The sequence below is a fragment of the Octodon degus genome, unplaced genomic scaffold (assembly GCF_000260255.1).
Source record: "Octodon degus isolate 3935 unplaced genomic scaffold, OctDeg1.0 scaffold00169, whole genome shotgun sequence".
In the NCBI taxonomy this organism is placed as follows: domain Eukaryota; kingdom Metazoa; phylum Chordata; class Mammalia; order Rodentia; family Octodontidae; genus Octodon; species Octodon degus.
Genome location: NW_004524745.1, coordinates 5,408,752 through 5,424,736, shown reverse-complemented (window position 1 = coordinate 5,424,736; position 15,985 = coordinate 5,408,752). Strand labels below are relative to the sequence as shown.

The 15,985-nt window shown below is 37.5% G+C and overlaps 1 protein-coding gene across 1 annotated transcript in view; it reads left to right on the top strand.

Annotated features, from left to right (window-relative positions):
- The window catches only part of Slc25a46 (solute carrier family 25 member 46), a 40,640-nt gene extending 24,661 nt beyond the window's left edge, over nucleotides 1-15,979 (top strand). Inside the window, exons 5-8 of the mRNA XM_023703401.1 lie at nucleotides 294-394; nucleotides 7,970-8,026; nucleotides 9,500-9,557; nucleotides 13,455-15,979. Of these exons, the coding sequence (XP_023559169.1) occupies nucleotides 294-394; nucleotides 7,970-8,026; nucleotides 9,500-9,557; nucleotides 13,455-14,033 (795 nt within the window). The 3' untranslated portion in view covers nucleotides 14,034-15,979. The remainder of the gene's footprint in view (nucleotides 1-293; nucleotides 395-7,969; nucleotides 8,027-9,499; nucleotides 9,558-13,454) is intronic.
- The last annotated feature ends 6 nt before the right edge of the window (nucleotides 15,980-15,985 follow it).

Sequence of the window (15,985 nt, the reverse complement as noted above, 5' to 3'; positions counted from 1 at the left end):
CATACCTCTGTATTATCCAAACCATAGGACTGTTAAGGATTTGACTATAGAGATGTTAGAGATATTTAATAAATTAATCATTAGGGGTGCTTATTCATTTTGGCCTAAATATTGGCTGCCTAGCAAATATTAAAATAATGATAGAAAATCAGTTATAGTTTTGTCTGTAAGATTTCTATTAGAAAAATCCATTTAAAAGTGTCAGCAAATATTCCATAGCAAGTTCTATTAAGTTTTTTTGCATTTAAAATTTAGGAGTTTGCAGAAATAACAGTAAATTTTGTTCATTTTAGGGACCCAGAGCCCTATGGAAAGGAATGGGAAGTACCTTCATTGTCCAAGGAGTCACACTTGGAGCAGAAGGCATAATTAGCGAATTCACACCTCTGCCAAGGTACCCTTTTGGCACTTTTCTCAGCATTAGTTTATAATATATAGGAAACTATCTTAAAGTACTTAACTCTGAATTTTGTTTGTAATACTGTAGGGGGTGGCAGCTCTCAATTCGGTTGATTCCATTTTAGCAAAAGAAGCTCTAGTTTACCCTTCACTCCACCTGTATTAGGATGTTGTCACTCCTTCCAACTTTTCCCACCTTTGTTAAGACAAATGCTTCATGTTATCACTCCTTCAGTCCTTCCCCACCCTCGTTAGGATGCTCTCACTCCTTCAATCCTTCCCCACCCTTGTTAAGATATTGGAAACTAACAGGAAAACAGAATTACAAAGAATCCCATTGCCGTGGAAACCAAGTAGGTATTTAAGCAGAGGTGAAACTAAGAATGAGGCTGGAGGTGCTTCTGATCTGTAAGGATTGGAAAAGCTTGTATGGATGTTTGTCAGACATTGAAGATCTGTAACCCGGAAGGGTCCAATGGCCAGCTTTATTAATAAACTCTGTTTTCCATAGAGGTCTGGGGAGATGGCTCAGTAGAATAAGCACTTGCCTGGCAAGTGCAAGGGCCTGGGTTTCGCCAAAAAAATAAAAACATAATAACAAAATAAACTCTGTTTTCCCCAATATTCAGTCTGATGTGAAAAATCTCACCATTTTAATAGCTAATCAGAATTAAATTATGTGATTAATTATATCCTGTTGAGTTAGTATGTGATGAAGCAAATGCTTCATGTCCTAGTATATCCTAGTATCTGTTTAGGCGTGCCTTTTCAGTTCCTTCTATTTGCCAGAAGTTGCCAATTAGGAACAAATATGAGTATCTAAAGAATTCCTGTTCTTCATGTAGCCAGTTTGATTATAGTACTCTGCATTATTCGTTATGTAATTGAATAGTCCCCTTCAGAGGCCAAGTGATATTGTACCTTGAATTATTGGTAAGAATTTCCCAAAAATAACTGAAATTTGAGCTAGGGCTTGAATTATATATAAGAGTTGACTTGGCAGAAAAGGAAGTCATTCCAAGGAGGGGTGAGAGCATGTCCAGTGTTAGGGAATTCGAACAACTTTGCTAATAGAGAGAAATGGCTTAGTCCTGGAATATTGCCTATGTACTGGGTGTAATATTAGGAAGAGAAGCTAAAATGTTGAAGTACATCCATGTCTTACTAATGTTTTAATCTCAGTGGAATTGGAATCTGAGACTTTTTTTTTTAAGTAGGAAGGTTTTGATCAAGGACATATTCAAGTGGTAGAATAAAAAAATAAAAAATGACTAGCTATGAAATCTACTAGGCCAGGATGAGGTAAGTTGGGGAATTCATGAAGTCAGTTGGTGTAGAGAAGATGAATTCAATAAACGAAACTTGAGAGATATGTAAGGATCATCATGTCTCAATGAGAATGTCTAGATGGTTGGAACTGTGGATCAGAGTCTTGTGGAAATTTGAGCTGGAAATATAGTTTCAAGTATTGTGGAAGAAACATAGAACTTAAAGCACTACAGTGGGTGAAATTCAGCTAAGGAGAAATTATACACTAAGTGATATAAAGTGGCCCAAAGACAGAATCCTGAGCAACTGCGTATTTGTGCTATCTCATGTATATGGGTGGGTGTGTTCTGGAGAGATAGTTGAAGGGGATGTAATTAGTGGTGTCTTTGAAACAAGTTAAAAGCAGTAGTAAGATACAGTATGGTACATGATAATACTAGAAGCAAGAGGTTATAGATACATTTAGAGGAAGAGGAACTGGGAAGGTATGCTGAGTGTCTTCTTCTGTGAAGCTCTTTCTAAGGTTACTGGATAACAGAAACATTAAGTGTTGAGGTTCTAGCAGAAAATCATGAGAATGAGAGCCATTTGGACAGTTACAAAATGAATAATAAGGCAATATGGAAACAGTATAGGAAAGGAACATTAACAGATGTCAGACACCATAAATTTGTTCGGTGTTGTTTGTCATGATTCTGTGATGTTTGGAATCAGTCCACAAATACCATTAAGGACTTTTGAATGGTTCGTTAATTCAAAATTAGAACCAAGGGTAAATGTTGTGGGTTGTCGAGGAGGTTAGATAGCTGAAGGTGTAGCTCTTGCTATGTTACATGTCCTCAAGATTGGGGAAAGACAGCAAGAGACTGATACCTAGCTTTTCTCCCAATGTGATTGCTTTTGAAGAACTTCTGTTTTCAAGTTCCTTCAATACAAAATACTGAAACAGACAGTAGAAGCAAAACAATGAAAGGTTAGAAATATATGGCCAGCTAATGGTTTCATGTCTTCAATTCACACTTTGATTTTGTTAAATAAATACATATATTTATGCAGCTGGGAAGGTAGCTCAGCGGTCTATGCATCTGCCTGGCCAGCACAATGACCCAAGTGCGTTCTCCAGTACCACATGTCATCCTGGCCCTTGAACCCTGAACATGGTGGTGCATGCCTGTAATCCCAGCACTGGGACTGAGACAGCAGGATCACTGTGAGTCTGAACTGTGTAGCAAGACCCTGTAACAAATAAATAATTTTTTAAAATACATATATTTATTTATAAGATAGTTGAGATACTTATACTAATGTCTATTGGTTCATTGAAAAGAAAGGTTTATGCTTATATTGGTTGATCAATTTTTTTTTCAAAATTTTATTGATAAACAGCGATGAGACAGTTTCAAATCAAATTGGTAGGACAGTTTCAATAATTAGCACACTGCATATATTCTTCTTAGTGGTTAATTGCTGTACAAGATGCAGACTTGAGATCCTATTTACAAACACCATTAGAACAAATCATTCTATTCAGAGTCCAGTAGCCTATAATAGTATTGAGTCTTCTGTTTAACTGGCAATGTCAGAAATTATTGACCTGAGTCCCCCACAGCTCAACATAACAACATGGCTTTACTTCCTATATTTCGTCTTCATACTTTTCTACTGGATGGTTAAGACCAAGGTAAAGCAGGACCTGTGCAACAAGAGTTGTAGCTTTTTGGTCTGAGGAGGTCAGTGAAATCCCTTCAGGATTTATCCTGAGATACTGTACCTCAGATTGTAGAACCTTTGTCAGTGTCAGCCATGTGGATGACTCACGGCCATTGCTTGGCCAGGGTGCTCTCTGTGAAAGCCTGAGAGAATGTTTTCTCTCCATGTCACTCTCCTTAGGCACACTCTACATCATCGATCACTTTCCTCTTTGGCCCCATAATCTTCTTGATCAGAAAATTTGGGACACTACCGAAGTACATGACATTACAGTACAAGTTCTCGTATGTCCTGAGTCTTAATTGACCTTTGGTTGATCAATTTTTCATTCCTATCTCTTGTAATATAAGCCACTACTTTGAGTAATAGACAGTGTAGTAACCATTGTTATTCTCCAACTATATTTTCTTTTAAAATTTTATATCATTGTTTTTACTGTTTTTCCTCTTTAAAATAAAAAAAAAACTTTTGACTTTCTGGGAGATTTTGTTTTCTTTTTGGTGCTGAAGGTCAGCTGCATGGCCTTGTGCACCCCTGTGGGCAGCCCTCCAAGGCTGTTCTGTTCTTGGCTGACCTTATTCCTACTGCTGCTTTCTATATCACAAGTAAGCTTGAAAGTAAGTACTTGAATTCAAATATTACTGAGGACATTTAGACAGTCAAAAACACAAAATTCTGTAAAATTTTAATAAAATTCAGGAAATTCAGCTTGGTAGAGTGGAAAAAATGCAGCTTAAAATCAGTACATTATTAGTTCAAGTCCTGGCTACCCCAGGGACGTAGGCAAGTCATGTTAATTCTCCAAAGCAGAGGCCGCTTCACATTAAAGAGAAGGAAAAAGAAATAGAAATGGAAGGCATAGAATTTTAAAATTGATTATGTTACCTTCTTGTTCCACAGATAAACAGGCCTTCAAGTTGTATGGGAATTTATTTTATTTTCATTTCAAATTTTAATAATGAACACACAAAAAGTTATCTTAGTTATATTATTGTACTTCAATACTCTTGATGATAAATCCCATTGGTTAATTCACTTACTTAGTGAAGTGCTTACTACCAGCATGTGCTAGGTTGTAGGCTATGTGTCAGGTTTGTAATGAGAAGAAACAAAATTAACTGTTACTCAGCTCAAAATCTAGTAGAAGAATATATCTTAGCAAAATAATCACACCACAGGATAAATAATTACAAATAGAAATTTGTTCTGTGGACCCAAGTATGGTGGTGCACACCTGTATTCCCAGCACTTGGGAGGTTGAGACAGGAGGATCTCTTGAGTTCAAGACCAGCCTGGGGGCTACAAAAGTAAGTACAAGCCAGCCTGAACTGCACAGTGAAACCCTCTCTCAAAAACTAAATACATTTATTCTCCAATGGGAAAGAATATGGTTCTATGAGAATCGTGGTGGTAGGATCCTGTGTCGGTTCTTAGCAACATTACACTCAACCCAAGACCTGAGAGTATGTAGGAGGTGCTTGCTGTTTGTGTGAATGTACTACAGAGGCAGAATTGAGAATTCAAGTAATGGAGAGGAGATAGGACCCATGTGATTGACAGGCAGAAAAAAGAAAGAGCAGAGTAGAAGGTATTGCTAAAGAAATAAGCAGGACCCACACTATGTGTGGTTTTTTAGGTTACTTTAAGGATGCTAAAGAGTTGTAACTAATGTCAGTGGCATACCTAAAACAACACAACCTTTTGTTTTGAAGGGGTTATTTTAGCAGTGGATGAGATTAAAGGAAGACCAAAATGAATAAAAGGAGATATCCTAGTAAGTTATAACAATAATGTGTGAAATATTAGTAGCAAGGGCCAGGGCAGTATCTTTTAATTGAGGTAAATGGACACTTTTAAAAAATACATGAAATTGATGGAACTTGGTGATCAAAGAGGAATAGTAGATGAAAGGTGGGGTGATACTAAAGATGGCTTTAAGGACTTCAGCTTTTGTAATCAACAGAATGTCAAGTAAAGACATTATCTGAAGTAGTACATAACCTTTTTTTTTTTTTTTTAATGTATTCTTTGGGCAGGTTGACCTTTCTTGGGGAAAAGTAGAGTCATGGCAGATCAAAACAATACAAAAAAACTTAACTCAAAGCAATTAGTAGAAATTACCAGTTGCTCCTAGACTGCGTGGGACTATTAGGTAAAGCAGATGTAACAGTGTGTATTAACCAGTATTTATTTTTAAACTGATTATGATCACCTCAGAGAAAAGCAAACAGTCTAGGGCTTTTAAGTCCACACACTTACACAGTAATTTCTCAGTAGCATTCCTTTTTAAGGAATCATTGTCTGCTAGCTCTTTCTTTGGTGCCAGAACCTCCCATGTACCCCCTAGCCTTCCCCCAGTTGGAATGAGGTAGACTGTGCATGAGTCTCCCCAAAGGACCCTTCCCTTTATTGACATTTGATGTTTCCATGTCATTAACAGGAGGTAGGCGTGTCACTGAGGCCACCCGTGTAGTCCAGTCTCACAAAACTCAGCTGAACTCCAACTTAGCTTGGAGTCATCGCGTGTTTGTGGTTGTACAATATAAACATCTTGCTTCTTTTCTCCAAATGATTCCCCTTAATTCACTTACTTCAGAATCCTCAGCTATTTCACACATAATGAAATAGTCTTTGAATTCCTCAAATTCAGCCAATTTCTTTCTGATTAATAGGTCTTCAGTAGAGAATACTAGAATAAATGTTTTAAACTTGATTTCATTCTAATTCAGTTCATTTTCAGATCTTTTTTCATATCTAGGTGGGATTATCAGTAAGCAAATGGTGTGAGGCTTGTATATAAAAAACTTTTAATTGAGGGTAAATTTGAGAGATTTTGAAGCTATGCCCCAGAAAATGCCCAGTGTACCACATGGAATAAGAAAAGAGTGCCTGAGCCTTTGGGAACTCCTGCAGCAGGTGGCTGGTTAGGAAAGATGGGCCTGCAAAGAATTCAGAAAGTGACACCAGAAAAGAGACTAGGAACCAGAGCCAGAGCAGTAAGGGCTGGTGGAGTACAGGGGTGAAGGCTGCTTCTGGAAGGGCAGAGGAACAAATGTCTCATGGGTCCATGCTGAATATGCCTGCCGCACTCAATGACATGGAGATTTTGGGGAACTGTGGCAGGAGCTGTTTTATACAATAATGGGGAAGAACCATTTTAGCATGGATTTTCACATGGAAACACTAAGTTTAGAAAGTTAACTGTGAAGAAACAAGCCTAACTGACATTTATAACGGTAGGTAGGCTTTGCTTGAAATTAGCAAACCAAAGCATATTTACATGTATTTTGACATTTGATAAAGAAACAAGACCTTTATCACATTTTTACTTCCCTGAATCATCTAAATATTTGAAAGTAAATTTCTAAACTTCAGGCATTAAGGTACTCATTTTATAAAAGTCCCCTTTTTATAAAGTAGAGAATAGATATAAGGCAGGATTTTTTTTTTAATGCTTGATTCTGAATTTTCTTTTTCTCTTTAACCTTGATCATTTTAAGAGTTAGCAGTAATAATTATCATTATATTTAAAAGGAAGGTGGCCCTGTCCTTACAGAGAGAAGTTATGGACCTGTTTGGCCCACAGTGTTAATGACAGTTTCACGCTTAAAAAGGAATGACTTGGGGAAACCCTCTCTAGGGCCATGATAAGAGTGACACCAATACCAGGACGATGTACAGAACAGGCAGCATATTTTGTTTTATAATCATAAAGTAATTTTCAGTCGATAGATGGAAACGTAATCTTACAGCTGGAAATCTCATCTTTGTTTTGTACTCTGCTTTCTCTGTTGTTTGACACACACACGTGCGCGCACGCACACACACACATATTTTTCTTCCATAACTCCTCTTTTTCATTTATTTTCTGTCTTTATGCTTCTCATTTATTGAATGAGAAGGATACAGCCGTCCTCTTGTGTATTCCGGCTTACCTCTCCCCCCGTATCTGCTGCCTTTCTTCCTTTCCTCTTTCCCTCCCTTCCTCTGTCCTTCTCTCCTTCCCCCTGACTTCCTCTTTACTTTTGTTTTCCACCTACCCCCAGAGAATTGAAATAGCAGCCAAAGCAAAGACAGTCTTGGATCTCAGTGCTAAACAATAATAATAATAATGATAATAATAATGGTCAGAAAGTGAACACAAAAGTGAGAATACTCTGGAAATAAGGTACTATGCAAAAAATACAACATGTCTGCATTGCAGTTACTTAATTTTGTTTTACTGTTAAATTCTTATGCCTGGAACTTCGTAAAGCCTTTTCCTTTTTCTGTTCTATATTTCCTTCTGTAGTTTTTAAATGTCATGTTTACATTTCTTCTTTTAATGTCTTGTTTGGTTTTAGTCTGTTGAACGTTCTCCTCCTCAGCCCCTCTGTCAGCACATGGAAAGAGCCTTCTATGCTTTTCTGTTTCTGAACCATCACTGCTGTTTCAAGTGTATTACATAAAAGAAAATCTTCACTATTTGAATATATTGCTGCTACAAGGAAAACAAATCAGAATTGATTACTACCATTTTGAAAATTATATTGATTTAAGATATTTTAAATAACAGGATTTTGTTCAATTTTAGTTTACTTTTACATTTTAGGGAGATTTCACACAAATGGAATCCTAAAAAAATAGGTGAACATCTTCTGCTGAAAGCGTAAGTATCAAAAATGGCATTTTATTGGAAATTTTCATTCATTTTATAGCTATACAACTTTAAAAAAATCTTATTAATAGATACAGTTAAGGAAATTAGAGTAACAAAATATTTGTGGGAATTAATCATTCAAAGGGCAGCTAACAATTAAGAATAAGATCCTGACAGATATTTGATCTTTAAAATAATTCTTACTAATATGAAAAGCTGGGATCAGCCAACTTTTTTCTTTTATTTATAGGAAGTTAGCAAAGGTCTTTAATTTGTTCAGCCTAAATTTCTAAGAAAATTATCAGCACTGGTTGAGCATCCCAAAGCCAAAATGCTTCAAAAGCTGAATTTTCCATGCCTCTCTGGGTGACAGTTCATAGTCAAAATGCAGGCAATCTAAACATATCATAAATTTGCCTTCAGTCTGTGTACAAGGTACAGATAAAGCATAGACAGGTTTTGTGTTCAGACGTGGGTTTTAGCCCAAGGATATACATGTAAATATTCCAAAAGCAGAAAAAAAGTCTCAAATCTGAAATACTTCTTTTCTCTTCTGAAATACCCCTGATCTTAAGCATTTCTAGAAAGGGATACTTAACCTATATTCTGTTACTAAACAGACATGTAAACTTGTTTGTATAGCAATGAGACATTGAAATATAGTCCTAAGGGCACTTGGTGGTGTTACAACAGTAACTATTTTGTAGATTAGAATTTTACTCTTTTTAATTTTTTTTGAAGATTGTGAATTGGAAATCCCCCAGCTTGCTGGCTCCTCTGTGGGCATTCTAGCACATTATTACTTAGTGATGTTCCATTCACCTTGAAAACTGCTCCTTACCAGGACCTGGCCCCTAAGGGTTAGGTAAGTCCCACTTCGATATGATTTTTGAATATCTATATTTTGCAGGCTTGCAAAGTTGTCATTTACTATCCCTAAATATTTTATGATAGGAAACAACTTTGCAAAGCTGTACAATATTGTTTTTTTAACAGTAAAAGGGGACTTTACCTACTGTTGAAGGCTGACCTAGCTCTACTGGATGGGAATCTGGGGATGGATAATGGGACAATAACAGAAAAAGGAAACATTTTCAATTGTCACTAAAAAGGCAAGCTGTGGAGTGGATCTTTCCTCCTAAATTTTAAGTGTCAGATTTATAGGATGTATTAGCTGTATACGGGTTGATGTCCCAACAGCAAACTGTAAATGAGCTTCTGTTGTCTTTAGATAAAATCTTGATTTTTGTGAAAGCTATCACTGTGTTATTAACCCTTGATTTCATTTCCATCTTTGTTGAATAAAGTGCCCTGTGTTAGAGGTTTCTCAACTTGAATATTAAGGCAAAGTAGTGATAGTTGAAAATCTTAGGTCATCATAGCTGGAATATAAATTGTGCTGATATATTAAAGTCCATATTTAAATATTTCATATGAGCAGTTTGTTTCAATATGCTGATAAATCTGTTTTAATTTCTACAGCCTAACTTACATTGTGGCGATGCCTTTTTATTCGGCAAGTCTAATTGAAACAGTACAGGTGAGCTGTCTCCACACTGTCATTTCTTTTAGCTAAATATTTTTCCTATACTCAATCTATTGTATATACATGACTATTTAGCAGAACAGTTAAAGTCAGTATCCTTTAAAAATATGTATTTCACAACTACCATACGTATATCACACATTGTTGGCACCTGTATTTCCATTCCAAACTTAGGACATCCGTTTTCCTCCCTGTAAGCAGCTATATTCTCTGTTCTGTTATCTCACAACCCATCTCGTGACTTGCTGTGAATACAAGGAATGTATAGTAATCTGAGAGCCTATGTACAACTCAGATGGTTATATCTTATAGTGCAGTTATCTTACTTATCTAAGCACGAGCTCGTCATCCTGACAGTTTGCATCTGATCCCTACAGGTAGCTTAGTGACAGAATTTTTTAAAACTATGATTTCAAAGAAACACTTGTGACCATTGCTGTGATTACTAGGAAGCTTAAGGAACATCCTAACTTTAAATTCTGTCTGTTACTGTTTTTAACCACATGGTGGCACTTTAAGTACATGGAATCAAATGGCCTACACTAGCCTTCCTGGGTTTAAAACTGCAAGATGAAGGCAGCTTGGATTTCACATAAAACACAGTCTCCCTGTATGTGCACCTGTTTTCTGTCTCCAACATCAAATGAGATCCTCGAGCATTTTTTTCTTTAGTATATGTGAGTGCCTTCTCTCTGTTCTTTTCCTCTTCATTTCTTTTCTGACTGCAATGTTAATTTTTTTTTAAATTGCATTTAACTGAAAATAGCATCTTGTGACCCAGACATATTTTGTTTTCTTTGCTCTTGCTTAATATATTCTTATTTTAAAAAATAATGAAAATTAGCAGAAAACTAAGCAGCATGACATATTAACGGAAAAAATTTTGGCTTGGCGTAGACTCAGATTCTTCTCTATTTAAATTATATCTATTACTTTAGATAAATTTTTAACCTTTTAAAATCTTAATTTCTCACTCATAAAATGATATTATTTTAATAACTGAGTTTTGAAAATTAAATGTTGGAAATCTGTAAATGTCTGGCTCAGTACAGGACAGATTTTTCATGTTTCTAACCTAATGTTCACTACTTTGCTTGCTTCACATCCTACTTATGAATGCTGTCCTTTAAACTCCTTTGGTCTGCTGTTCTAAAACTCTTTTCTCTTCCCCCTAGATTCTGCTGTCTTTGAGTCACCTTTCAGTACCTTTTTTTCTCCACCATCCCTTTCAGTGTATCTTAAAGCTTGGTCTTTGACCGTCTCTATTTTTTCTCTTCCTATAATGATTATCCAGAGAGTGCTCATCGCGCAAATCAGTCATTTCAACTCTAATCTTCATTCATTTCAAAAATCAGCTAGTCTCATCAACCTGAGAAGTAGTTTGCATTTAAATCTATTTTCCCTTTCTGTTAATAGCACTGTGTTAACTTCAGCCTAATTCAAAATTTTAGTTTTAGAGGAGCTTATTATTTTATGTTCTTTTCATCCTGCATAAGCAATCATCCATTGTGACTAATTAGTTCTAACAACAATATCCAGAGTCTGTGCCCATTCCATAAGCCATCATTCTTACTCCTGTCTTACTGAATATTAGGTTCTTGAGTGTCTTTCTTCTCACTTCAAGCTTGTGGGCTTTTTGTCCATCTGGGGGCACCAAGATCTCTCTGAACATTATTTTTCTTCATTACTCTGTCTCCTCTTTAGCTGCTAAACTCTTTTTCTTCATTAAACATTCACAAGTACCAGTTTGTGTCACACACTTGTAGACCCTGGGGACCCAGAAATAAATAAAACAGATGTAAGTGTTCTGTCTTCACAGCCCTCCTATGCTTGTGGGAAGGACAGCCATAAACAAGATTCCTATAAGGTGCTGATGATGTGTTAAAGCAAAAATAAAGCAGGGAAAACAAACTGGGTGTGTAATGGGTAGGGAAAATGGTTAATATTTTTTAAAGGCAATCCTAAGAAGAAAATGACATTTGAGTCAGGATAGATAACATCCTTCTGATGGGATGGTATTATACATATTTAGAGACTCATTAGGCAAGATGGGGAAGCATGGAGGTTGAGGTTGGATAATAAGAAGTGCCGAATTATAGAAGACATTGTAGCCTGCTGTAATGGTTTGGCCCTTTAGGGAGACGGTAGTTTGAGCAGAAAGCTAGTATGATCTGACTTGCGACTTTATTAGGATCTCTTTGGTTATTGTCTTACAAATAGATTGTAGTTGGGAGAGCAGGGTCAGAGACAGGGAGGTGAGTTAGTGTTAGCTGCTCTTCCTCATGAGGACAAGAATGCACTCACTAGGGGAGAGTTTCACTTGGCTCCTGGTTTCAGAAGATCAGGCTGTTGTTAGCTAGCTTCAAAGCAGAAATGGTATGGAGGAAAGGTGCCAAGGAGGAAAACTGCCTAACCCACAGCAGCCAGGAGCATAGAGAGTAGTACATCCTGCAGGCAGTGCCCTCAGGACCAGGCCCCACCACCTGCGGCTGCTGGATCCTCTGATGGCCTCAGCACCAACATCCCTGTGACCCAAACACCTCTCCAAAGCCTCAGCAATAAGCTCATGAGACTGTGGAGGTCATTTTAGGTCTAAACCATAGCAATTAGTAAACTTGGTGAATTGAGTTTCATGGTTTAAAATATCTCTCTGTTGAGGACTTCCATGCTCATAGTATGGTCTGTTTGAGCCTTTTTCTTATAAGCCGCTGATACTTAACAATTGTGCTTCTTTTTTCTGTACGGGAATCAACATTTCTTCAGTCTTGGCCAACTTTCCCAAGTCACTTCATCAGCAGCTCTGTTCCTGCAGGACCCCGGGCCAACAAACTTGGGCATTTTTGACTCTTCTCTTTCGTATATGAAATACAGTGCCCCAGTGATTCCTGTTGCATGTGATGTTATAAACACAATTGAATTACAATAAACTTAATATGTTCCACAGTTCTGGTCACAAACCAAATTGTTTGACAACTGCATCAAATTTCCCCATGAGGTCATTGTTGTATCTAACCACTGAATTTGATTTGGTTCTTGACCAATTTGATTTATGGACAGAATTGTGGAAAGAATTCAGTTCATGACCCAAGGTGCAGTTGAACTTTTACAGTACAGATTTACTGATTGGTTGGTGTCAGTACTGGGACTGAATTAGCAAACCTTGCCCATCACTGCCCTGCTCCATCTCTGAGCTATACCCCCCCAGGAGTTTTTGCTTTTGTTTTTTAATTTTCAGATTCAGTCTCACTAAGATACCTAGGCTGGCCTCAAACTTGCAGTCTGCCTGACTCAACCTCCTGAGTAATGGGATCATAGCTGTGTACCAGTGGGCTCAGGTATACCAGGAGCTTTCTTGTCTCTATTTCCCAACTTATTGAAAGGCCAACTTTTCAGATGATGAAATAACATTTATTGAGTATGGCTGACTACCAGGCCCGTTTTGTGTTTAATACCACTCTGCAAAAAAATGTAGGTGAGACTGTGTATCATTTTTATACAGTGGTACACTTGCAGTGAGAAGATAAGTAACGGGGCAGTGGTTGTGTAGCAGTCAATAGTGGAGCACAGTTGAAACCCATGTTTAAAGACTTGGAAGCCCTGTATTGCTCTTGAGGCAAGCAGTTGTTGCTTCCAAGTGTGGGGTGCTTCTTGAGACCTGGAAAGCAGAGGTTGACACTTTCTGTCTCCTCCCTGACTTCCCTGCCCCAGTAAGAATTCCTCCCAGCTTCACTACTGTCAGATCTTATTTAAAAGAAAAAAAGAAAAAAGAATGCCTAGATAGTAGTTGGAGTCTGCAAATTATTGATGTTTTCTTCTTCATCCAGTAAGCATGTCCCTTTTCTGTGCCAAACTAAGAAGCTATTAATTTTTATTTTACCCTCTTTATTTCAGAGTGAGATCATTCGCGACAACGCTGGCATTCTGGAATGTGTTAGAGAAGGGATCGGAAGGGTGATTGGCCTGGGCGTGCCTCACAGCAAGCGACTCCTTCCCCTGCTCTCCTTGATGTTTCCCACGGTGCTGCACGGGGTTCTGCACTACGTCATCAGTTCCATCATCCAGAAGTTCGTCCTGCTAATTCTAAAGAGAAAGACCTACAATAGCCACCTAGCCGAGAGCAGCAGCCCTGTGCAGAGTATGCTGGATGCTTACTTTCCAGAACTGATTGCGAACTTTGCTGCCAGTCTTTGCTCTGATGTTCTCCTCTTCCCACTGGAGACAGTTTTGCACCGCCTCCACATTCAAGGGACACGCACAATCATCGACAACACAGACCTGGGCTACGAAGTGCTGCCAATTAACACGCAGTATGAGGGAATGAGAGACTGTATCAACAGCATAAAGCAGGAGGAAGGAGCCCTTGGGTTCTATAAAGGGTTTGGTGCTGTTATAATACAGTACACATTGCATGCAGCTGTCTTACAGATCACCAAAATTATTTACTCTACCCTTCTTCAAAACAGCATTTGAAATTTAGGTTCTATCACTAATTAGTCCAGAAAATGTAATCCGGGTACTTTGCTATGAAATTATAAAGGATAAAAATGAAATACTGGGAGGAAATGGACAAGAAAGCGAAACTGGTAGAAAAAGTTGTGCTGATTGTATTGACTTCTTTTTTAAGAAAAAGTTGGGGTTTTTTTTCAAATTTAAAAGCTCACTAGAACTAACACATGTAAGAATAAAATTTTAGCTAGCGTCACAGTCATGCTGAAGAAAACATGGTAGAAAGCTGTGTCATCGGTATGAAGTGAAAGTTCCGTGGAGTCGAGTGTGTGCCGTCTGATCTCGGTGTTGGTTACAGTTGCTTCCTCTTCAGCTCAGTACTGGCACATTACCCTTAAAGCCCTAGAGTACCACTGCGTCGGTGACTTTTACTTTGAAGCAAATAGATTATGTCACCACTGAAAAAGGCTAAAGGTTAGACTTGGCCCTGTGTGAGCAGGCACTGAGGGGTTTCTGCTGCATTGTCTCTAACTTAGTGGTTGTGTATGTGTACATGCTGTAGAAAGCCGTGTCTGTACACACATATAACTGGGAATTTGCTTTATCCTACCAATTCTCTTCTTATAGATCAGCCTGCTGCATATAATGAAATCATATACTTTCTGCTTAAACACCAGAATAAAACATCAAAAAGCCAACGTACCCAAAGATCCAGCCAGTTGGAGGGACTTGTCCACATCCAGGCCCAGGACTTCAGTGCCAGCCGCTTAAAATTTATTATACATCTGTACAGTTCAGCTTGCCCAGTTATGTGAGTTGTCAGTCTGGTTTTAGGGCCACACTTAGGAAAGAATATAAGACAATCATGCAGCCATTGCTGTTGCTACGTTTATAAATTGTGCATTTACGCCTCATTTGCCTTTCACTTTCGGAATGGTGTCCCTTAGCGTTCAGCTGGGGATCATGTCTTTTGCCTACATACAGTCATCTTTAAGTAACATCTTCATTTTTTTTTCTATTATTGCTTATCTAGAAATACTTGAAGAGAAAAGCGAATTATCATTTTTTTTTTTTTACTGAAATACATTTTCGTGAATACTGAAGCAAAAATAGTTTATGTATTTTATATACTTGGGGTAGAGTGTGGGGGAATATCTTAACAAACAAAAGCAATGGTTAATCAGCAGTGAAAAAAGAAAATTATCCCCATTTAAGATACGCTCTGTACAGTAAAGTGGTTTGCGTTTGACTTGCCCATCATTAAACATTTTAAAGTTTCATTCTTCTTGAGCACAGTGACAGTTACATCATGAACCACTTAGCACTCTGAACTGCAGTGACGTGGCATGGATGGTTTCCAGCACAGAATGCAGACAAACTGAAATGTGTATTACTTGTTGCATACCACTGAGATGGTTAGTTTGTGATTGATAGTGTTGGAACAAAGAAATGACAGGAAAAGCATTGTAGAAAATCAAAAATAGCAACTGTGTTTACTATGATGTGTGTGTTTACTGTATTTTCCATTTTTAAATTTAGATTCTAAGAGGGAAAATAAACACACGGAGATTGATCACGTTACATATTCAAGGGTAATGCTCAGTTTATGGTTTATTTTTTCCAGCCTGGGAGGTTTTAATTGTTTTTAATATTTTTGAACTGCCAGATAATTCTTAGATGGTGATAGTATATTCATCATCCTGCCCTCTCAGCCCCTTTTTAAATAATCCGAGTTTATTTCTAAAAGAAATCAACAAGACAATTCTCAATTTCAGAAAATGTCTAGAACAGAATCTGAATGAAATCAAGTATTTACAAGTAAAAAATATGTGATATCCTTCATTGATAAAAATTTAGATGTTTCAAAGTTTGCTGAAAGCATGAATATAAAGTTACAGAAATTTGTTTAATTATAGAATTGTAAGACAGACTGAACCACACACAAGTAAGGTTGGCCACTTTAGAGGGAATACAAA